A 23,836-nucleotide genomic window follows, 5' to 3' on the forward strand; every position below is an offset into this window, starting at 1 on the left:
AATTTACCCTGGCTGAAAGGAATCCTGGCTGGACAACCTGTCCCTGGGTGTATGGTCACCTAATGGATCGATATTGAATATATAATCCTCAAAGGAAAGCTTTCAATCCTCACAACCAACTCGGCACAAATGGCCCACTGCCCACAGCATGATAAATTAATTAGACAAGCACTGTGCCCAGACTGGGCAACTGGGCTGACTTATTCAGTATGCTAGGGGTAATCACCCACAACCTAAACCGCTTACTACTTTTAAGTAGCAGTTTATTTACACCACATAACATGAAATAATCCCCAAAGAAATTAGACAATTTACTAAACCAGAACTGTTTACTTTTCCTGCAAGCCCAGCTGTTATTTTGAACCAAATAAATGTCTTGAAGGCTAAGGTGAGGCATCAATAAAAGCCCAAGCAATGGTAGTCATCAGAACAATGGAGGTGGCCTATGTATGTGTATCGTTAACACTCATATTCACACTCTGCCCATTTCTGGCAACCATCCTTACCTGGCTGCTAGCTTCATTAATTCTCACTACTCTCAACTTGTCAGTTGATTGTTGGAATTTGGTATTTTATGCTCTAGGCAATTAGGGGTTCAGTGCCTTGCTCAAGGACACATCGCACGTGGGGTTCGAACCCCCAAATTGCCGATCATTAGACGCCGGATCTACCTCCTGAGACACAGCCGCCTGGCTCCAGAGGTTACAAATATCACTATTTTCAACAGGCCCAGCCAAGAGGCAGTTTTTTTTGTATACCAATGAGGAATCCTGAAAGGAATAGTGTATGTTTGCATCAACAGAGTTCAGTGTGCTCATTCTACTGTAGATCAATTAAACTGCCACAAGTTGGTCCTCATCCTTGGGATTTTTTTTATTGGTGAACATTTGACACATTTGATCTAAACATCTAGAGAACCAAACGTTTCAGGAAGGCATGTTTTCCCTGTACTGCAGCAGGGAATCCAAATATGCAGCTGTTCTCTCTCTCTGCTTGATGCCTGACGCCCGCCCCCCCCCCCCAAAAGATGATGTCAAGATGAGGGAAGACCCTAATCCTAACCCACTAAAAACCATTACAGCTAAGGAAGGTCAGTGGTCACTTTGAGTGTATTTGCCAAGAGAATTCTCCGGAATAGATAAGAAGCCTGTTTGGAAGTATTAATAAATGCAGTCACTAAGGAACAAGGCATTTTTGTATACATCAAGTGCAGGTTATAATGACATGTTATAACCATGTCATAACTATGTATTAGTAAGAAAACTAATAAAGGTGACACGGCGGGACGATGCCAAACCACAGCTCTTGTGAGGAGGTTTGGTCTGTGATGGAGGCCTCAGTGAGGATGCTCAGGAAGCCTCCTAGCGTCATGGTAGATGAGGAAATGGGTGTTCATTGGGGTTATCTGGTAAACCAGTTGTGACGAGGGTGAAGAAAGACCCACTACATTTCAACAACTCCTGTCACTTGAGGGTGTACATTCTCCATATCATCACGTGAACAGTTCTCCACATTCAATGGAGAAACAGAAGCAAAGAAAAACATAACCAGACATGGTCTGCAAAGTAACTCCTATATTTTACACATGTGCGGATACAAAGCTTGAAACAAAAGGCTTTTTTTTCTTTTGTTGAAAAAAAAAAATGGAACACAATAATAATAATAATAAAAATAAAGTGAAATGTGGCACCTTGCCATACCCATGTTGTCAAGAACAAGCCAGTCGTGCATCTCCCAACATGATCACAGTCCAGTCCCTTCAGTACTACCTCTCTATGTTTCCCTGCAACTTCCCCAGTCATATCAGTTGTTACATTAAGAAAACAGTTATGATAACAACTGTCATAATAACAATAATAAAACAACATAAAAAGAGAGGATATGAACAAAACAAATACGTTGAACACAATGAAAGTGACAAATACATGAGTAATTAAAAAGATTCATCAGGGAAGACAACACACCCTCTTTGTGCGCACCTTATTGACCAACTGGTGATGGCCAGCCCATTGTCAAGCCATTACAACACGAGAGAGAAAGCTCAGAATGGTCTGTAACAACAATGAGAGCTTGATATGCCAAACTGACGCAGTGACTGAGGAAGCCAAGTAAGTACTCATGACATCAGACGGAGCATTCCATTCAGAAACTCCACTAGGATGTAGAGTGTCCATTCTGTGGTCCCCGAATTGAGTCTCTGATCTGCTCAATCTCCTGCCATTTCTTTTCAAGAGCGACTGCGGTCCTCTTGGGTTCCAACGAGCATTTTGCTGTATAACTTTTGTTGCTCCTCTTTGAAAGTTTCTTTTACTTTTCCCCGCTTCAAACCTCCATCCCTAAAACAATAAGCACAAATGTCAAAAGCTGCGAAGGGTTCTGACAATAGCACAGACCTGACGTGTGTTAATATATACTGTGTGTAGCCATGTCTATACACGTTTTATAATGCCTCACCACAGCAGGTCCACCAGCCCTCCTTGCCTGGCGATAGCTGCTTTGACACGATTGGCAAACTGGACTGCATCCTCTCCTTCCTGTTTGGAGAGAAAAACAATATTAAAGGGACTGGTAAAAGGGGACATGATTCCCTAAACAGGAGATCATAATGGAAAGGGTCTAATTGCACACACTGTAGTCTGATCCCCACAGCCAGACTTATGACCTTAACATAAAAAAAGAAAAGAGTATCACATTTTGACAAACTTTAGGATGGTATACTAGAATTGAAATAATATCTATTTAAAGCACATAGAAGAGCCATGCAACAGAGGACAGGGAAATACACTCAAGAACACTTTATTAGGAACACCTGTACACCTTCTCATTCATCCATGTGGTGTAATGGTGTGGGGAATACTCTGGCCTGTTAATACCAATCAATCATCGCTTAAATTAGATTAGATTAGATTAATTAGATTATTTAATCTAATCTAAGGGATGATTGATTGGCATTAACGGGCCCAAAGTGTGCCAAGAAAACATTCCCCACACAATTACACCACCAAGAAAACATTCCCCACATCAATCAATCATCGCTTGAATGCCACAGCCTATTTGAGTATTGTTACTGACGATGTGCATTCTTTCATGACCACAATGTACCCATCTTCTAATGGCTACTCTTCCAGCATGATAATGCACCATGTCACAAAGCAAAAGTCATCTCAAACTGGTTTCGTGAACATGATAATGAGTTCAGTGTTCTTCAGTGGCCTTCCCAGACTCTGGATCTGAGTCCAATAGAACACCTTTGGGATGTGGTAGAACAGAAGATTCACAGCTTAAAAGTGCACATGAAAGATCTGCAAGAATTGTGTGAAGCAATCATGTCATCATGGACCAGAATCTCAAAGGAACGTTTCCAACATTGAGAGAATTGAGAATTGAGGCTGTTTTGCGAGCAAAGGAATACAAATACTCAGTATTAGTATAGTGTTCCTAATAAAGTGTTCAGTAAGTGTATATCTAAATATGAAGCTTTGTGTTTCTTCTACAAGGTCCCTGGCGACAGACAGAGTAGGCTTTTGTCATTTCCTCTAGCCTAAGCACTTGGCTATTTTCTCCCCAAGCAGAATGGAAAATATGATCAATGGGCAGACGTCCTCGGAGGACCAGTTGGAATCATGAGCCACTGCGTTCATTCAACTCTGACCTTTGGCGAGGGAATAATTTCCCTGCCCCTGCTTTCTACATCAAGATGGGACTAGGCTCTATCTCCCCTTATCCATGAGACTAGACTCTATCTACCCATTCGTGGGACTAGGCTCTATCTCTCCTTATCCATGAGACTAGGTTCTATCTATTCTTATCCATGAGACTAGGTTCTATCTATTCTTATCCATGAGACTAAGGTTCTATCTATTCTTATCCTTATTCTAGACTGTATCTACCCATCCATGGTCTGAGCACGAAAGCAGGCCAGTGGTGTGGTTGTGCAGCTCAATCCCTTCTGTTATTCAGGAGTGAGGTCTCGTTGCCAGAAATCAACACTCTGCTCCGTCTCCTCTCATTGGAGGAGTTATTCAGTCAAAGTTACCACCATTAAATCAAGTTAAGTCAATGCCACACCCTCCAGCCTTTCAGTGACATGTCATAGAAACATTAACTTTCTAGTTACACAAAGGCCTTGTTTGTCCCCAGAGGGCACTACCATCAGGTGTGGCATGAGGAGACTCACCTCTCTGCTCATGGGAGGCAGGTACCACACACTGCATACAATGGCCCAGCTGCTCATCATCCTCAGGAGGTAGTTGACCATTCCAAACTTGCTGCTGTTCCAGAAGGCATCTCCAAAGCGAGGGTCGTACTGTGGAGTCCAGATGCAAAGGGACATGTAAGTCAGAGTGGAAGAGAGCTAATAGAAGAGTCACACCCACTGGGTAGGAGAGACAGGGAGAACACTGGGCGCTGCATGAGACACACTCACCTTGATGGCCACTGGGTAGACAGTGGAACCAATCTCAAAGCTGCCTTTTTTGAACTGCATTACCGAAGTGTTGTTGATGCAGGTACCTACAGAGAGAAAACAAGAGTTAGCAAATGTGGAATCAGTTAAATATGATCAATAGCACAAAACAGCACTACGGCAATAGATATTTAAAGCAGTTAACTAAAGATTTCTAAAACTCTGTGAACAGTAGCGGACCACACAACCAATGACAACTCACCTTCAGGGAAAATGAGAATAGGCAGTTTAGTTTTGTCTTCTACATGATCACTCAGTCTGCAACACAAGAGATAAGCAGGTCATTAGCTCTATACGGCCACCAAGATTTACAGAGTGGTGATAACAAACATAAATCTTAGTCTGCAACACTACCTTTTGGCCACTAGGTGTCGATCTTTGACTTCAGAGCGCTCAAACCAAATGTGTGGGCAGGCTTTTACCATAGACCTCTGAATAACACCCATCAAACCCCCATGGATTTGGCCAACCTGGGACACACAAACATACCAATGACAACCATCAACAAGTGTCTCTTGCCACTTGCAATAATTCAATCTTTACAGAAAAGCAGGCTACCTGGAGAAAAATACTGCATTTTGCAAGTGACCCAATTTGTTGTTTAATAATTGTCTAAATATGACACTGTACAGTAGCTCTCAATTATTGACAGCAGTCAGCCAGTCAGTCAGAGCTGTGGTAGACTTATGTTTGCCTGGTGTCTGCTTTAGTGGGTGCAATGGATCTTACCATTGCATAGCAGCCATCACTGGCCAGGATGATGACATCGATGGGTGAGGTGTGGTTGGCCACACAGATCCCTCCATTTTTGGGCTTGTTCTCACTGTGGGGACAGAGAGAAGGGGACAGGATGAGTGACCAAATGAGGATGATCAATTAAACCCTAAAAGAGGAAGTGAGGAGTCAGGATATGACCATTTCATATGGAAGTGGAGTCCTCATGAGACATTCCGCTCCGCCCCACAGACCACTGTTATAAATATAAAAGGGAGAAATGATGGAGGAGATCAAACGCCTGACCCCCTGGGCATGCAGCACCAAAGTATAAACCCACATTCCTAGGAGATGAAGTTACTGCTCCTGTTACCCAAAGAGAGCCTCCCGTACGGCGCTTCTGTATTTTTAGCCCCTCACAGAGCAGGGTGAGGCTACAACAGGCCCCCGTGCTACATGGCCATATTCCTTCAGGCCAACACACAGAGCAAGATGGGACATCTTCCAGGACATTGTTCCATGGTGAAAGAGCCACATTCCATAGAAAGCTCTGGATTATTGGAGACTGCTGTTGGTTTTTTAAGATCTGTTCATTTCATAATGACAAATACGTCCTTCAAAACATCAGCCTTCGGGATCAGCGTAGGCTCCACGATGACAAAACGCAATTCCGTAGCCGATCTTATCTCTAGCCACACAAGCGTCTTCACACCGTCAAGCAAAAGAATCTCTGGCCACATGGAATCGCCTATTACAGGATCATTCAAGTACACTGGGCAAATGTTGAAGTGCCTCTTGCTAAAATGTTTATAGAAGACGGTCAATAAGATCATACCCTTGTACTACCTGCTATTTGCACTCAAGTTTTATATTTGTATTTATATTTACAGATGTTGTGAACATTTGCTATTCTGTTGTTCAAAGAATAAAACTGGAACACATATCACATTTTTGTCGTTGTGTGAAAATAACAATGATAGTCAATGCACAAGTCAGCATTAAATGTTTGGTCATCGGCTGGTTTCAAGAGTTTTGAGACATTCGCAAGAAAGACAATGGGACAACAGCGACTGAACACCCATGCCATGCTTTCAATTGAAAATACATTGATCCAGGGACAAGATGTATTTCAATAGTAAAGTCATTGAGAGGTTTGCTCACGCAAAGAACCCCCGCACTACCTTCCTATTCAAGTGAGGTATGTTTGGACATGACAAATGTATGACAAATGAACAGTGTGCCGTTCACTGTAGACTATTTTGTTTTTTGTTTTGTAGTTATTTTAAACGTGTTATACCAGCTGTGAAATACAAACATTTGATCATGCCCCATACAGATGTATCATATTTATATGTAAATTTATATTTTTTATATTTAGCAGACACTTTCATTCAGTGACTCTGCGTCATTATTATCAACACGCTCCCGTATCGACGACCACATGGCTGCGGAGCCCAAGGAAATACGATACAGAAACTGAGTTTTCAAAAGTTAGCAGAGTCAGCTCTCAACATCGGCTGAATCGTGTGGCCGCCAGGTGCAAACGTTATCGAAGCATCGCAAAAGCACCAAATCCGCCGCCGTGGAGCCTATGCCCAAGTCTACTCCTGGACTAAACTGCACTTCTTCAGTTGCATGAGCATGTCTTCCATTTCATGACAAGTTCCCTTTCTGAACTACTGATATTGCGAGAGGGACTACATTTCTTAATGGTGGTTTGAGACATTTCCCTTATTGCAAAATTACTTTTTATTTACTTCTTCAATTTGACCAGCAGTGTTGACCAGAGGGCTTTTGTGATCTAACAAACATGACCTTTTCAGAGACTCAGTATTAGGACAGTGGTTCTGTGCTCTCCAACTATTAGTAGAATACAAATATATCGAACCAGTGCTTGAGGCACTTTCTGGTTGCTATGGACCACACCAACCACTGTACGTCAATAATCATCAATCATCAGAGAGGCTATACTAACTGTCAGTAATATGACTGGATCATTTCAGAGGGCATGACCTCTTCTGTGTGCTCTCCAACTGGCATGGCAGCGTTTCATCAGGATACAAACGAGCCTGATGAACTTCCTGTGCTACTTCCTGTTGTTGGTGCCACCCGTAACATGTCCACTCTCTCTCCTCCACCCACCCCCCCAGGGCGTCACCATCACATTGTAGGTGCTTATGTCCATGACTAACTGCAGGTGGTCATAAAGGATTTGTTTGTTTCTCCACTCCACAATACTGACACCTCACTGGGCACTGCAGGCATTGCAGCTTGGTGCCGCTCAGGGTGCTCTACCGTGGATGGAATGTGTTGGCCTTGTTTGAGCAGCCCTTGCTTTGTGTGTGTGAGCAGTCATGGCTACAGGCTTTTGTACTGCACCTAAGCTGACTCTGCCCAGCACAGTGGAAATGAATGTAGACAGTCAGCCACTAGCCCTCAGCAACCACCTCTTACAGCCACTCACAGCGTAACATTCCAACTGACAACAGACATTGGTTTCTGCTCTGTAGAATGCAGTAGCACTGTTCATCAGTACCACTGTTCATCTGTCAGTACACTGTGCATGGGTTTCTGGCACTCGTGTCCGAAATACATTCAAATAAAGCATAAAACAGAGCGTGGTAATGAAATAAAAAAGGTGTTCCTTTCTGCGGTCTATGTTGTGCCATTCAAGGGGTAGTGGTGGTCTAGTGGATAGTGAGTTGGACTTGTGATCGGAAGGTTGTGAGTTCAAAATCCCGCCTGAAGCCACACCACTACTAGTGTGCCCTTGGGTAAGGCACTTAGCCCTCAGTTACTCCAGGGGGAATGTCCCTGTAATTCGTAATTGTAAGTCGCTTTGGATAAAAGCGTCTGCTAAATGGCAAAAATTATAAAAATTAAATTAAAATTAATTCATGTGTATTATTATAACACCTGGCACAAATATGTGTGTGTGTGTGTGTGTGTACACTCTTGCATACTGCTGTTCCTTACCAGTCGTGATAGGTGATGATGGCAGTGAGAGCTCTGACACAGATCCTGTAACACATCAGGTGCACCTTCTGGCTGAGGAAGTTCTTCATCCTTCAGGAGTAGCACAGAGAACAAGACCTAAATAAGTCTCTATGGCCTAACGATGATGAATCATCAACCATTGGCTGACCCAGGACCCAAGGAACAGAGACTACTAAAATAGACTAACAAAATGTACTGAAACATTAAACACAGCATAACACGAATACAGACAGGTTTAGCAGGAGAAGACATCTCATCTGTCTTACCTCCCGTTTGGAAGCAGCCCAATGATGGAGGTGAGTACAACAAGGAGGCCCACCCCAGTGAAGGCAAGCGTTACCCTGTCAGAATTAACACATGCACATAAACCACAAACTCAGTCAGGACTTTTGAGTCTAAACGCTGGACAGCTCACTAAAACTAAACGGAACACAGAATATTGCAAAGAGGGTGTTGGCAGTTATAAGCGCAACATGTCTACACAGAGTTTATTTCACAGCAAGAGGTCTGTCATAAAAAGACTGCATCTTCTTGACAGTGCTCCCTTTCTAATGCCGGCTCTTGTTGAGTGGACATACATAGAGATTAACACTGGAAGTGCAATGCCTAAACAATATCCATGTGGAGTACTAAGACGTGCCAAGGGACCCTACACTAGCCCTGTCTTCACTTTCCCTGGTCACAGGTCCCCAGGAGGGTACATTAGGCAATGTGGGTTAAACCTAGCTGGCTGGCAGGCCTAATCCGGTTTAATCCTCATATGTCTAGAAGAGCAGATTACCAGAGAGCATTAGATTCACTACGTATGCAAGGTAAAGTGAGAGTCTAGGTCATGGGGTAAGGGGCTAACACTGCACTATACTGAGTCTTTCTATCTAGTCCCTATCTAGTTTCCCCTATCTGATCAGGTGAAATGATGTTCTACGTGAGTTAAATTGCACAGTGGCTGTCTCCAGATACACCAGGGGAAAGTGCATCTGTTCTGCTTGTTTACTGATTGCAAGCATGGGACAGCCAAGTGTATAAGATCAGTCTGTGTGCATTATTAGTAGCTAATTGGATGGGGGCATCAATAGTAGTGTCTGTCTGGTTCTACACTGGTGCCCTGGCTTGCTTATTGCTGCCTGGACCCAGGCCAGACTGGGTTAGTCTTGGGTCAGTGCCCCGTTGTCTGTCTCAGCCAACTCACCCTGCAGGGATATCTCTCTGGAGAGTGATGTGTTCCTCAACTGGCAAGAATAACGCTGATAACAGAAATATGCATGGATTTCAATAAAACCCCAACGTGTTTGTCAATGTACCTGAGTGGCAGCAGGATGCCGTAGCGGATCAGCACTCCCAGCCCCCACAGGACGGTGAGCCTCAGGCTGATGTGCTGGAAGTTGTAGTTGCTGCGCGTCAGCAGGTTCCAGGACTCCAGCTCTTCGGCGGAGAAGCGCTTGGTCACCTCATCGTCCATGATGCTCTCCACCCCACGCCGGCAGAAGTAGAAGATGTCGGACATCTCGAACTCCGAGGCGGCCCCCAAGTCCCGGTTACTACCGCTCCGCCTGATCTCTTTGATCTCCTCCTCCAGGGAGGTGGGCTCCTTGGCGATGAGGGCTTCAATGCCCCAGGAAGACATGGAGAATGGTCAACATCCTCATCTACTGTACATTTCAGACACACTCACTGATAGCCTAGGGTAGCCACAGTATACACACTCGTACATATCACTTACCATTGGAGTAGTGCTTGTACAAAAGGTGGTTCTTCTCCTTTGCTCCTCTTTCCATTCTAAGCGTGGCCCACTAGCAGGAGAGTAAAGAGACAAGCGTACGCCTCAGTCAGGGAGAAAATCATCATTTAGCTCAAACCCATTACCGTAATTCAGAATGTGATCATTCAATAGATCAATCAATTCATGTTCACATGAAATAACCAAGAACATCTTAATAATGGGGCCGAATTACTGAAATTAAATCATATGGCCATTAGCTTTTCAATATGACAATCTACACGTACAGATGGGGAAATGAGCAGGGCTCGACATTAAGGCTTGTCTGCATGTTTGGGACAAGTACTTATGTATCTTTTTTTATTTCTTTATTTAGTTAATTCCAATGTCTGGTCTAAATGTCATGTGAATAGCTGCAATGAAAACATGTTGAATTGAATGGTTGACGTGTTGAATAATTATTTCCCTTACTGTATATGACAGACTACAGTAGATTATCAAATTACAATATACCCATTATCTCCTTGATGAATGACAATACAAGTCACCTTGGTTTCTTTTTACCCATATAGCCTAACATGTGTGCTGCTGTGAGAACATCTTGACATTAGAATATATTTTAAAAATATTTTTTACATATTTGTTGATGTCCTAATAACATATTCACTCTAAGCTAAACAGATATACTGTGTGCGGTGCACGCACACCTAAACTAAAACAAATAGGAACGGTAAGAGGCAGGAATAAGGACGGAGTGTTCCCCTTGCCTTAGCAACAACAGGCAGAGCAGGGAGGAAGTGGGAGGGGATCTTGTGTTCAGAATCTTTCACTCCCAACTCAGGCAGGAAGCTGAGAGCACGTCACAGCAGATCTCTATACAATCTTGATGTGCAGAGACAACAGCATAAAAGACCTGAATTCAGCCCATAAATACCAATAAAGCATCGGTCAAGCAGAAAGCTTAGATATTCATGATAAGGTTCAAATACAATACAGTGCAGACACAATCCTTTGAGTAAAAAGACTTTGACATCAGCTCAGGGGCACCTAGCTCGCTCAAACAAATGCAGAGAATGTGAATTACATTCTAAAGGGTCATGTTGGGCAATAGGCCTTGGTCTTGGCCAGCGGCAGTAGTTCATATGATAAAATGCTCATCATTCCTAACCGCACTGGAACTGACTGAACGACCTTAGAAAGACAACAGACCCTGTGTGCAAGGGCCTGGTCCACTTTCTCATTAGAGTAGTAGACACATTTCTCTTACACATACTGGAACACATACAGCCTTTAAAAAAACAAAACAACAACAACACTGTTTTGCTTTCCTCCACCACAGGTAACACCCGGAGCAGCAGTTACAGTTGGTCGTAAAAGCCTGCTGTGACACGTTGTTCGACTTGTGCTCAAGTGAACACTAATAACTGATTTGCTTGAGTAGAGGAGCAGCACATCAATCATGCTGCTCAGTCGAATCAGTAAGCTTGATCAGTGGATCAGGGCAAAGCAAGCACAGCACGTGGGTTAGAAGGCTGTGGTAGCAGGGGCTCTTACATAATACTACCCAAAAAGAGAGCTGTGTCTCAGTCCCAACACCTCTAAAGTCTGACCTACATAGACTAGGTGTTTGAGGGGTGCCTTCTCTTGCTCTCATTTTCAACATCGCAGATGGGGTCTTTCTTATATGTGACTGATCATCCCTGTACGAGACTTGGCCTAACCATAGAGAGAAAGTGTTCATGTTCACATACCAAGCACACATCCATGTCAGGAGGGACATTAGTGACTCAGGTTACCAGGCAGCAGAAGAGGACGTAGCTGAACTTCTGCACTACCTGTTAGATCAATTCCCATGAGATCACAGTCTATATGCTCAACAAAAACACCGTATGTACGCTCAACAAAAACAATCTCATACCAACTCGCTTAAAACAGCTTTGACCTTATATATATTAAAAAGATTCTGGTAGGCACTTGTGGTGTGAGCAAAGATCCCTCTCGTATCTTGAGTCCTATCTCCCTAGCTGGCCCATTTATTTCTGGCTCAAGAGCTCCCTCTCAAAGGGATTGGCTGGAAACTGCTGACAGCCTTACTGTCGACACTAAAGAAAGTCTAGTAACCTTCTCTGGTTTCATCTGAGGCTCAGTTTTAGACAAGGTTCTCAGAGTGCGAGGTGAACAGACAGACCAGCCTATTCAACCTCCGACATGCACAGTTAGGCTACTGTCTTCACTGGATGCAAATCAATCAGTAAACAAGGCCAGAATGGTTGATCAAGTACAGTTCAGCTCAGTCTACATCCCACAGAGTCACGTTCATGACTTAAAGACCAACTGAGTTTACAGATAAAAATCTGACCCCCCCCCCCCCATGGTCTGTACTCTCTCCTTTCCCCAGTTACTAAAGGGGAAACCTGAAGGCTCCTAGCCATGATGAAATCTCCACCAACCCACCACTGAATACAATGCTGTGGCGTAGTGATACAGAAGTGGACAGTGCCACTATAGCAACTAGCTTATAGAGGCCAGCCAGCAACGCTTGTCAAGCCTCTTCCTTTGCACATCATATTGATAACCTACTTAATTCAGAGATACGAATGCTACCACCTGTATTATGCATTTGATTACAATTATGATTAAAAGATGTATGTTGACTAAATGGGAAGGAAATGACGCACAGAGCTAGAGTAAATAGAGGCCTGTCCGGCCATCACACAATAGAGCTTTGATGAAGGTTGCAAGGGACTGAACTGGGAGGTAGCAGGTGACTAAAGTAGGTCACACTGAATATTCAATGATGACCTGAGGCTGAGCTATAGGTCGTTACTGTATCATTAGGCCTAAGCATCACATGGCTGTGTGAACGTTTGATGTCACAAAAACACTGTGGTTATTTTGTGACATTTAAAATATATTCATATGGGCAACAATACATTGGAATTTCACAAAAGATCCAAAGATAGCACTACTGGGAGTAGTACAGGAAGGCATTGATGGAAGAGCAAAAAAAGATATATTATATTACTAACGGCAGCAATTAAATGCATTACAATTAAGTGGTTAAAACCCAGTCCCCTTACATACAATATGCGGACTGAGAAAATATGGGAAATCTACCAGATGGAACAAATAACATACTCTGAGACTCCAAAAACATATATGCCCTGTCATGTCTATATTAATATAGTGAACTCTTCCACACATTCTGATTCATATATCTCTGTATCCCCAACTGACCTTATAACACTATAGGACTACACTTTTACCATTACACTCACTCACACACACACAACCCCCCGACCCCAATCCCCACTACCCTTTTTTTCTTTTTTAATTGTAGCTGTTTTTGTTGATCATTTCCTTTTGCTTTGTGTGTTTTTCTTTAAATTATTCCTAAACCATATATGTACAGCTAAAACAATAGGAAAAAACAGTAGACAAAATTGTGGACATGATTCTACAAGTTGCTGAAACTGAAATAAAAGTTAAAAAAATAAAAAGAATACATTGGCTTTTACACATAAATTTGACCATAGGCTAATCAATGAATGACATAAGGCTAAATCAGCTGTAAGTTTATGTAATCGGGATATAGTGACCAAAAACTATAGCCAAATCTCCACTACATTAGTTAGATGTATCAAGCCACTTGGCCAGCTTGCATGTTTCTTTCCATGTCATGTTAGCAGGTACGGTAGATAGCTAGTTATAGTTACTGAGAAACTTGCCTCATGTTTATTGTAAAGATAAGATAAGATTCAACCTTATTGTCAGTGAACAGAGCACAAGTACTGAGACAACGAAATGTAGTTTGTGCACACGACTTCCCCCAGGGAGAACAGAGCTCGGGCTCACAGGATCAATCATCTTCAGCACCCCTGGAGCAGTTAGGAGTTAAGTGCCTTAATCTTAAGGGCACAACGGCAGTGGTAGGCACTTTAGATATGATGTTAGCAGCCCTCCAGTGACCAGCTTACATCCAGCTCTCTCCTAGGGTGAGGATCGAACCAGGGACCAATTGCTGGCCAGCCTCTCTAACCCCTAAGCTACCTGCCGCCCATAAGAGTGTTGATCAGGGGAGAAGGCGAACACAGTCCCCCACTACCACAAATTATGCAATCGAGATTCCCACTGTAGGAGCCAGATATGGTCCTGTGATATGTGTTGTAATTCACTTCCTTTAACACCCACATTTGGGGAATTCATATGTGTTGTAATTCACTTCCTTTAACACCCACATTTGGGGAATTCGCAGTGTTCAGCATAGCCAGAGTGCTTGCCAAGCCTCACCTTGGGTGAACCTCCTTTATGTTCAAGGTATCTCCCTTGCCAGGTAAGTATGCCTGTATTAGGCTACTGTTAGCTGGTTAATGCAGCTAGCCTCTCTTCCTTACTTTCCTGCCTTTCTCTACTAAAAGTTCATGTTCAAGTAAATTTTTTATACTTATTGAGTAGTCAGTTCAGTTGTCAAACCCATGCTAACATGGGCATATGCGTGTGCACTGTAGGCCATGGTGCTAGACCACTGGACCACACCAGGCCATAAGAATTCCTTTTTCCCATTTCATATCAGCCAAATACCAAATCATGTTGCCAATTTTAATAAAAAGCAGATAAAAGACGAGATAAGACTGCTCTTGTACCGTAGAAAATGTGAAGGTTATCAGTTTTTAATGATAACCCAAGACGACAGGGCAGTCACATAACAGCACAAAGCAAATAACCAACTTACAACTGAAAGTCTCCAAAACACAGTATGTACGCATAACGCTGTGCACCATGATATCCTCTCAAGACCACATGAGCAATCTCCTGCAATCATTGAATTAGCTTCCACTTACCTCAAAGATCTTTAGTAGTGTTTTCATGTAGAGCCGACGGATGCCAAAAGACACCCCAAAGATGGCAGGCACAATGATGAAGACCAGCAGCAGAGTGAACCACAACGTAAAGGAGAGGCCCAAGAGAATGCACAGGATATCAAACGGGGAAAAGAACAGGCCCATCTTGAAGGTTGGGGGGGGGGGGAATGTGTTCACGAAACAAGAATATAACGGCTGGCCAACAGCAAGAGGGAGTAGTGCCTCACTTGGTAGCCCAGTAGGGCATCAGTCTCCTCAGCCAAAACAGGGCCTTCATTAAGACGGTTGGGGGACCTGACAACTCCTCACACATTCCAGTGAACCCATCTCTGTGGAGGTGAGCATCTTGTTGCTGCCTTCCCAGCTTTACCAATGTTTCAGTGACTGGTCCTTCCAAAGTTTAAGTCCATGTAGTAGTTTTTTGTGCTTCCTATCATTCAGTCAAATCATTGTGTAATATGGGTTATTTGTGGAAAAACATTAGTGAAAGTCAACAAGAGGCAACGCAACTCAGCCATCCTCTATGTTTGAAATGTTTCCATTTGTTTAGGGTATGTCAATAACATGACACAAGCTACTGTTTTGAAAGGATCCAAACGTGTCTGCAGTTGAGCCTCACAGGGATCTGAAAGAGACAAAACAAACAAAACACAGGGTTACTCCACCAAATAGTGCTCCGTCCTGTCCAGTGGGCTACTCCATGAGATGACAAAGGAAAGGACTCCGGTGACAACCAGTGAGAAAGCCCTCCCATGTGTCCCAAAGGTATTAAGAGGAGGGTTGAATTGTTTGACACCACAGGCTAGCAGTGAAAATGGAGACGACTGTTTTTCAACATGCGAGAGAAAGACAGTGTTCAATCCATATAATTAAATCTGAAGAAAACATGCGTCAAAACAAGAGATTATTTCAGCCATGATGCACTCACTAACTCAGTGGGAACAGAGGGCCTTCATGCCAAGCAGCTGCATGTTGAAATTCCGGCAACATTGCGCATATTAACAACGAATGCCGAAAGCAGACGGGAATTCATTATGCATAAGTTTACAGTAACAAGTTACAACACCAATTGAATCTATGATGATAACCACGACCAAGATGCCACTGACGTTTCGTGCAACTATAAACCTCTCTAATGTGCCTTTGAGAAAACTACAGGCTTTACATAGTTCACTTATATTATTGCTAGAATTACTTTTTTTAATGTGTCTTCATTTGTCTTGCCACATGCAATATTGGCCTAGCCCACTTTATGTGACACTGCTCCAACCAGCTGTTCGTATGTACTGTCCAGTAGCTGCCTTCATACTTAACGCGCGTCTAAATCGGGGTCAGTGTCATTTCAGAGTCAGACCAAGACGTTATTATAAATGTATAATGAGTTTGTGTTGCAAACACGACGGCTAGTTATTCCCAGACACGGCAGCTTATCTCAGGATGCCAGTGTGTATGCCTCCAGACCAGCCTACTGGCATCGCGCCCTGGCTAGTAAGCTAGGCTAGCTAGCTAAGCTGCCTATTTCGGCTGATGGCGATAGGACATGACTAGTTGGCAGGAAACGAACATGTTAACCCAAACGTGTTTAGATGATTCGCTGGCAATATTTCTCTACTCACCGGTACCGACGGATCATCAACAGTGCCAGTGGTCTTTGATTGTTGGGCCCTTCTCGCATCGTTGTCTCCCCCCGGCCGGCTGGCTAACACAGGGACGGACAGTGGCTCAGTGGATGAACCGTGAATGAGGCTGCTGCGCATCAGATGTTCCTCCTGCGCGAATCTCGTCGTCGCGGCGGTCTCATGTGCTGCTTCACCCAGAACAACACATCGACTCATCCCCCTCCCCTAAACACTGACCCCTAGTGGTGAGCTGCGTCACCTACACTGCAATATCCCAAGCCAGACCCAAATCTTTACAGAAACTCATTCTTAAACTTCGCAGACTAATCATTGGGTAAAAATGGTGATTCCTTTTCATCATTTTTACCCAAAAAATTATGATTATGATTATTATGATTTTGATTGATGCTTATGATTTTATTATGATTATGATTATGATTCCTCCTCCCAAATTTCGTTGTATGGTACCTGTACTATATCAATGACAATAAAGACCATTCATTCATTCATTCATTCAATTCCTCTGCAGGATTGCAGTTGTTATGGCTTTGTGTCAAGTGGACCAAAATCTAAAATAAATTAAGCATAAGGATACAGAGTTTGAGCTCTTTATTTACATTGCATCCAAGCAAAACGTTACACTGTATTCCATCATTGTAAGAGGTATGTAGATAACAGAGTACCATTCAGGGTAGGATCGCCACCAAAACTGAGACCTAACAATGACATCGGTTTATAATACACTGGAAGTGCAACAGCGACATGGCACATTAATGTAATCACTTTCAAGAGGAAATATACACCCTACATTAGTCATTTAGCACAAATCATTCTTTAATAAAGGACTCGAGTGAATCTCCTCACCTCTTTATGCAGACGAAAATAAATAAAATGTCTTTGTAAAAAAAGCTCTTCTCACATAGCAGTGGAGGAAAACCATGTGGAGACTTTATAACAACCACCCTAAATAAATTATCCAACCACATTTCTGTGGTTGCCATTTCTGTTTGCAACACGCAGGTAAGACCATATGGTTCTGTTGCATGAGGTCTATGCCTCTTCCTGTTTATGGTTCCCCACTGCAGTAGGCTTTAGCTCCCATCGACTCATGGGCCATCATACCCTGTTCCCAAGCAGGGCCTCAAAGTCTGGCGAACAAACCAATTTGTGTTTGATGTGTCCCAGTACAGACATGTCACCAGTCCGGCCCTCTCCTGTCCCAACTGACACCAGCTCCTGAGAATATTAGAGGGGAGAGAGCTTGTTAGACAGACAAGGCAACCGACAAATGTAATTCTACAATGTCAAATGTGTAGAAATATATATTATTTACATTTTTGTGTATTTCAGAGGGTTGAATCGCAATTTGTCATCTTACCTGGAGGAAAGAGCATGACGTCCCCAGTGCTACATCAAGCGTGACATGTCCCAGTATGAGCTGCACTCTACCCGACTTCCGCACCAACATCCGTCCCACGAGCCCCTCCTGCAGGTCCCTTAGATGGCAACTATTCTCCTCCACCTGCTCTTCCTATTCCACAGAGACATAAACATACAGTGTTATTCAGTACACACCAATCTTGCTCTCATAACTGCATGTTTAAGACACTTAAATACCTACCTGAGATTCTGTTGTCAATAGCACTGACTGTCCATCCTCTGACTTCACCTCCGTCTTCACTGGCATGGCCAGTTGGGTCGGTGGCTGCCCCGGTAGAGAATCAGGGAGCTGCACAAAGAACAGCTCTTCTCCTTTGCTCAGGCTCCAGTTTTGCAGCAGCTCAGGCAACATCTCGGGCTCAGGGAGCGGAGGGGGTCTGTAAGTGGGCTCCATCTTCTTAACCTCTGGGGCGTCGACTGGCTCCTGCTTCACTGATGAAGGTGGGGGGAAAACAAATGTATATTCAGCCAGAAAATGTCCAAAGATTGAGATTGATCAATTGAATGCAAAGCTATGTGAGGCTGAGGCAGGCCTAAGAAAAGATCTTGGGGTTTCTGAATACCTTTGACCTCAGTTGTAGCCTCAACGGTCTCACTTTCCTCCTCAGTCTTCTCAGGCTCGAGGGCTTGCTCAGCATCACTAAACTCCTCCCTGAATCCCCAACCTGACACAGCCAGGGGCAGCTGGACAGGGCAGCTGCTCTCCTCGCTCTTTAGGTGAGGGTCATCCAGGAACTGCCAACAATGAATTGCAAAGTAAGCGCGCGTAAGTGGCCACTGAACAAAAAAAAGGTTTACAGGGAGACAGTCTGTACTTGGTTAATTATGGGGACTCACATTGTCTCGTTCCAGCTTGCGCAGTATTTCTTTGGTCTCTTCTTCGGTTTCCCTCTTCTCCTTTTTGATGTTGATGATGGGTGAAGGACCCACACTTGGAGCATCCCTCTCTCCTTCATAGCCACCTATACAGTGCACAAGCGTAAACAGTTGTTCATGGTGGAATGTGAAATCATATTCTACATAATAACATACTGCACATAACTAATAACAGTCGAATGCATTGCTAAATCCCAGTACACAGCTATGGCATGACAGCTGAATTCTTACTCCTTTTTTTGAGCATCATCTCCGCCGGCCCCTGCTCAAAGATAGAGTGTGACTGGATGACCTCTGGACGGCCTCTGCCCCTGCCTCTGTCCCTCGGCCCCCGACCGCCCCGTTCATTCTCCCCCCTCCTCCTTTGTGTCCCTTCAACCTTCTGCCTATGAAAGGAGAGTCACTTTTACAAATGTACTCATCAGCATGTATGAAAGAAAAATGTCAGATTCTGAAATTGGATTATATTCGGAATCAACAACATCAACAACTGAACTTACTCTTCTTTAGCTTTTCGGCCGATAATATTAGGAGTGAAGACTTTCTGGAAGACAAGACAGTGGAGAAGATGTAAACAAATGCAATAAGGTGAGCCAATGAAGGTGAGCCAATGAAAAGGTCCAAAGCCACGACAAGAGGCATTACCTTCTTCACCCCTCCCAGGGTGAGGTCTCTGGAGCGCATGGAGGGGAGGCGGCCGGGGGAGATGCTGGCTGGTAGTCGGCGCCCCATCAACGTCCCTCTGCCACTTCCTCCGGGCGTCGGAGGGCAAGGTGGACCGCTGGAGTCGCTCGAGCCTGGCTCCGCCATATTGACCAGGACTCTGTGAATGAATGAATGGTCTTTATTGTCATTAATACAGTACAGGTACCATACAACGAAATTTGTGAGGGGGGGCTCCCCTGGTGCTTGGAAAAAAATACTAAAAACAAGAAGGGAAAAGAGCTGGTTTACATAAATAAAGGCTATATACACTAGTATCCACTATACTATACAATACAAATAAAAACACTGTGCAGTACTCTATGCTATGCTATAAATATCCTAACATTTCCTATCTCTGAACCTTCTGTAGTGACATCCTTTAAGTTAGCTAGCGACAACAAAACTTGATTCACTATGTCACACACACTATGTATACACACAATTATAAATTAATGCACATTTCGGTGGTATCCATTAACTGGCTATACCAGCCAAGCCAGGTTACGTGTACTAGCAGAGGTACGTACCCCTGTCAACAACACACATGGCCAATTCCTGCGCATGTTGGTTGCTAGCTAGCTAGATAGCTAGTATGCTAATTAATGCGTTTTCTGAACTATTTTTGTCCGTAAAATTACCTTGATCTTTCTTTAGATGTTCACCAAAACAACTGAACCGCTGGAAAACGCACTGTACTTTTCATTTGACAATACTAAAGGGATATGACACAGCTCAGCGTTGTCTGATGTAAAGCGCCATGACAGCTCGCTCGCTTCCGCGTGACGTCGATTCTTGTGTTTTAACGCATCAAACGTGCGCAGCATTTTCTCGTGCTGCGCAATACTAAATACCTATCTGAATGGAATGGAATGGAATGGAATGGGCTTTATTTGTCATTGCTACAGTACAGGTACCAAACAACGAAATTTAGGAGGGGTGGCTCCCCTGGTGTTAGGAAAGGGGATTTTATTTTTTATTTTTTAGAAAAAGCACAAAATCACAAGGTAAGGTAAGGAGCTGGTTTACATAAATAAAGGCTATGTACACAATCCACTGTACTATACTGCACAGATAGTCAACTAGGGTTGTCATATTGCACAAAATGCAAGGCGTAGATCAATTGTATTTACAGTACTGTTATTAAAAAATAAGAAATAGTATTTAGTAGTGGAATATAGCTTGCAAGTCATGAAAATAATGTGTTCATTAGTCTGTGTTATTAAGTTCTTATATTATTCAGCATTGGAATACACACACACACACACACACACACACACACACACACACACTAATGAACATAACATAGCACTATCTCCCTGTATAACTTGGACTCCCTTCTCTTGACCTTCTTCCTTCCAGCACTTCTCTGTCTGAAATTATACACAAAGCATTGATACTTTATTGATTGTGTCCTTTGTTTATGCTGACTGAACAGAATAAGGACAAGTCATTACTCTAGTATTACCATCATTCCATAATCTATTGTTTAACCTATTTTCTATTGTTCAACCTTTCTTACCTTGACATCTGAGGCTGTGGATCAACTTCAGGACTCTGGGGTGGAGTAACCTGGTTCTCTACCACTTGCTTTCTCTCTCTGGTCTGGCGCTGGGCTGATCTCCAATATGCTCGTTTCCTTCTCTTTTCCCTCTCACTTAAATCCTTCAGTGCCTTCACCTTCCCTTGCTTTTTGTTCTCATGCCATGTCTCTCTGTGTTTTTGTAAATATGCAGCCCTTCTCTCAGTATCAGCGTTACGCCGAGCCCTGTACCGGCGCTGCTTCTCAGCAGCAGATAACCTCATCTCCCTAAAACACAAATCACTCTGTTTAATAGTATGTAACACTGTGGTTGTAACACTGTGAATGTAATGATTTAAAATAGCACTTTTCAACCTATTCGGTATGTAATATAGACAATATAATAGTGTTTAGATCAGTTAAGTGAATCCCTTCTTAAAGTATCATGTGAATCACATGTCTTTTTATGTACTTACTATGTAATACATATGAATATGTAATTACTATGTAATACAAATTCATATTTTACCATGTATAATAACAATAGTTAAGCATAACTATAACAAACCCTTCCAACATTGTCAACTGTGTTAAACCATGTCAACTGTGTTACACTTCATGGGTAACACAGTTGACAGGTAACACAGTTGATATTTCTTTCATTTTAGGCCCTTGTGCTAACTGCTAGCTACTAGCATGTCACCACAAGGCCTTGCTCAGCTCATGTTTTTATACACTTTCTCTACATTTTTGTAAATATATAATTTAAAGCAAGTACACAAGAACATGTTGATAACACGGTTGACAGGCAATTAACCCACTCTACGTGCAAGCAATAATATTGATGAAATATTGAAGAGGAGGAGTAGAAACATACCTCACTGTATTCAAAATTCCCTCCAAAAAGGAAGTGTCATCATGTGGTGTTGGATATGTGACTTTGGAGCAAACCATTGCTGATTTACAGGGGTTTTGTCAATGGGTAACACAGTTGACAGAGATTTCTCGGACACATACAAAATGAATAATTTCATGTATATTAATGAGTGAAATTGTTTTTAAAACATCTTTGTCATGTTTTAATTATTATTTTGAACAAATAATGATGAAAATAATATACAAATACATGTATCCTAGTGTTACAGTTTTTTACGATTGCTAACTCACCATGTTCAATACTGAAACCACAGTTTCACAACTCTTCATACAGTCTGCATTCGTAACACTCATGTTGGCCAATGAATTCATTCATGTCTCAAAAGAAGCTCGTTCAACCACACACTGTCAACAATGTTCACTCAGAAGCATACACTGTCATTCATAACATTCTGACTTACAAAATACTAACAACAGGGAGCATTACATAGTTTGAATGATTTTCACAAGAATGAATATTTCATTATAAAAATGGTTTGATTTATAGTAATCATAGACAGAATAGTTGACTGTAAAACTGTAAAGTATTAGGCAACAAGAATGAATCAGAAACGCCACAATTTGCTTCTATCCTTTATTCTATCTTTTGCTTCTATCCTTTATATTCTATGTTTTATCCTTTTTTTTCAGTAACTTTGCAGAAAGTAAGTTACGGTACATTGACTTCAAAGTACACTACATTTACTTGTGTAAAATGAAAAGTGAAAAATAAAGTGGAAGATGCAAAGTTCAAATAAAAAAGAAAAACAGAAATTCCAGGGCTACAATACAACAGCAATCACACCAAAAATGTCTCACTCCTGAGGATTTTGGTCCACCCTCTGGTCTGCATCTGGTCACATCTAATGTCTTCCCAGGCAATGCATCTAGTCTATTTCATTTCATTGTATATATTCTGCTACTGTAATATTTTCTAGACATTTCAATATGATTACTGCAAATAGTGAAAATACCACCGCTCATCCGTTATCAGACTTTGCTGAGGTTCTGGAACTGAAGAGTATCAATAGAGTGCAAAATAACAGCATCTGCACACTCAAACACTGTGCAAAAAAACAGTTTATTGCGAGCTTTCTGTCATATATGATAGGAATATGATTACTGCAAAATTGCACCAAATAATTCAGTTTTGAATGTGTTCTTCAGAGTTTTGAACACAGTATGTTAGCAATGAAAAAATGTGTTGCAAATACATAGTATTTTGCAAGTGGGGGAGTTTGAATGAGAGAAGTGTTATGGCATTTGGAGAACGTAGTCATTGAATGCATTCTGTATGAAAGCAATGCACAAATCACAGACAGTTTTGTTCACATGGGTTTCTGCTCTGCTGACTGTATGAAGAGTTGTGAAACTGTGGTTTCAGTATCGAACATGGTGAGTTAGCAATCGTAAAAAACTGTAATTGGAAGAGCAAAACTTGACACTCAGCAAATCGGACAGCACAAAAACAGCAAATTCCAGTATAGCATATGCATTTTCTGCTAAATAAATGATGGAAGTTGTTGACATTTTGCATTAAATGAAAGGGAAATGTGCCCCAATATGAAATTGATAATTGCTTGAAGTGACTATTTGGTCAAATGTATAAATACTACCCATGGACTTGAAATGTACCCCTAATTATAGAATGACCCAGTGTCTGTAGGCTAGAGTGTAAAACAAGAAGAACACTGATAATCCAAATAGTTCTAAAGCCTAATATTTGCAAAACCATAGATTTAGCAACAGGCAAGTGAAGTGTCCCTGCTTCCACCTCCATTATGCCCTTGTGGCTGTCACGGCATGCCTAATGATGGATGATTGCATTTTAATTACACTTCGATGGAATCAGTGAGCTGGAGCTGCACTGCTACAGGGGACCTCTACTAGACGATAATTCACAGCCCAGCTGCCCAGTCCAGCTCTGGGAAATCACGGATAGTGTACCTTTAACTGAAGACAAGGCTCCAAGAGGCTCATATCTTTGCCCTCAGAGAATCACCGTTT

At 42.5% G+C, this 23,836-nt stretch overlaps 2 protein-coding genes across 2 annotated transcripts; both read right to left on the minus strand.

Annotated features, from left to right (window-relative positions):
• Positions 1 to 1,724: 1,724 nt before the first annotated feature.
• Positions 1,725 to 14,899, minus strand: LOC308159010 (glycerol-3-phosphate acyltransferase 4-like; the record flags this gene model as incomplete). The annotated part of the gene is made up of 12 exons (XM_080532748.1): positions 1,725 to 2,336; positions 2,455 to 2,534; positions 4,178 to 4,306; positions 4,427 to 4,512; positions 4,668 to 4,723; positions 4,820 to 4,935; positions 5,195 to 5,288; positions 8,156 to 8,245; positions 8,443 to 8,517; positions 9,478 to 9,778; positions 9,897 to 9,966; positions 14,735 to 14,899. 12 exons carry the CDS (start codon positions 14,897 to 14,899, stop codon positions 2,228 to 2,230), a joined length of 1,371 nt encoding a protein of 456 aa, XP_080388874.1. The 3' UTR covers positions 1,725 to 2,227.
• A 2,140-nt stretch (positions 14,900 to 17,039) lies between these two features.
• polr3d (polymerase (RNA) III (DNA directed) polypeptide D) lies at positions 17,040 to 20,152 on the minus strand. Its single transcript, XM_080533078.1, has 9 exons — positions 20,034 to 20,152; positions 19,336 to 19,513; positions 19,191 to 19,234; positions 18,922 to 19,076; positions 18,652 to 18,776; positions 18,378 to 18,549; positions 17,996 to 18,246; positions 17,753 to 17,905; positions 17,040 to 17,610 (listed from the first exon to the last, which is right to left on the minus strand). The coding sequence occupies exons 2-9, from the start codon at positions 19,498 to 19,500 to the stop codon at positions 17,491 to 17,493; spliced, it is 1,185 nt and encodes a 394-aa protein (XP_080389204.1). The 5' UTR covers positions 19,501 to 19,513; positions 20,034 to 20,152; the 3' UTR covers positions 17,040 to 17,490.
• Between the last annotated feature and the right edge of the window lie 3,684 nt (positions 20,153 to 23,836).

This window comes from Nansenia antarctica, assembly GCF_963989245.1.
Source record: "Nansenia antarctica genome assembly, chromosome: 5".
Lineage (NCBI taxonomy): Eukaryota > Metazoa > Chordata > Actinopteri > Argentiniformes > Microstomatidae > Nansenia > Nansenia antarctica.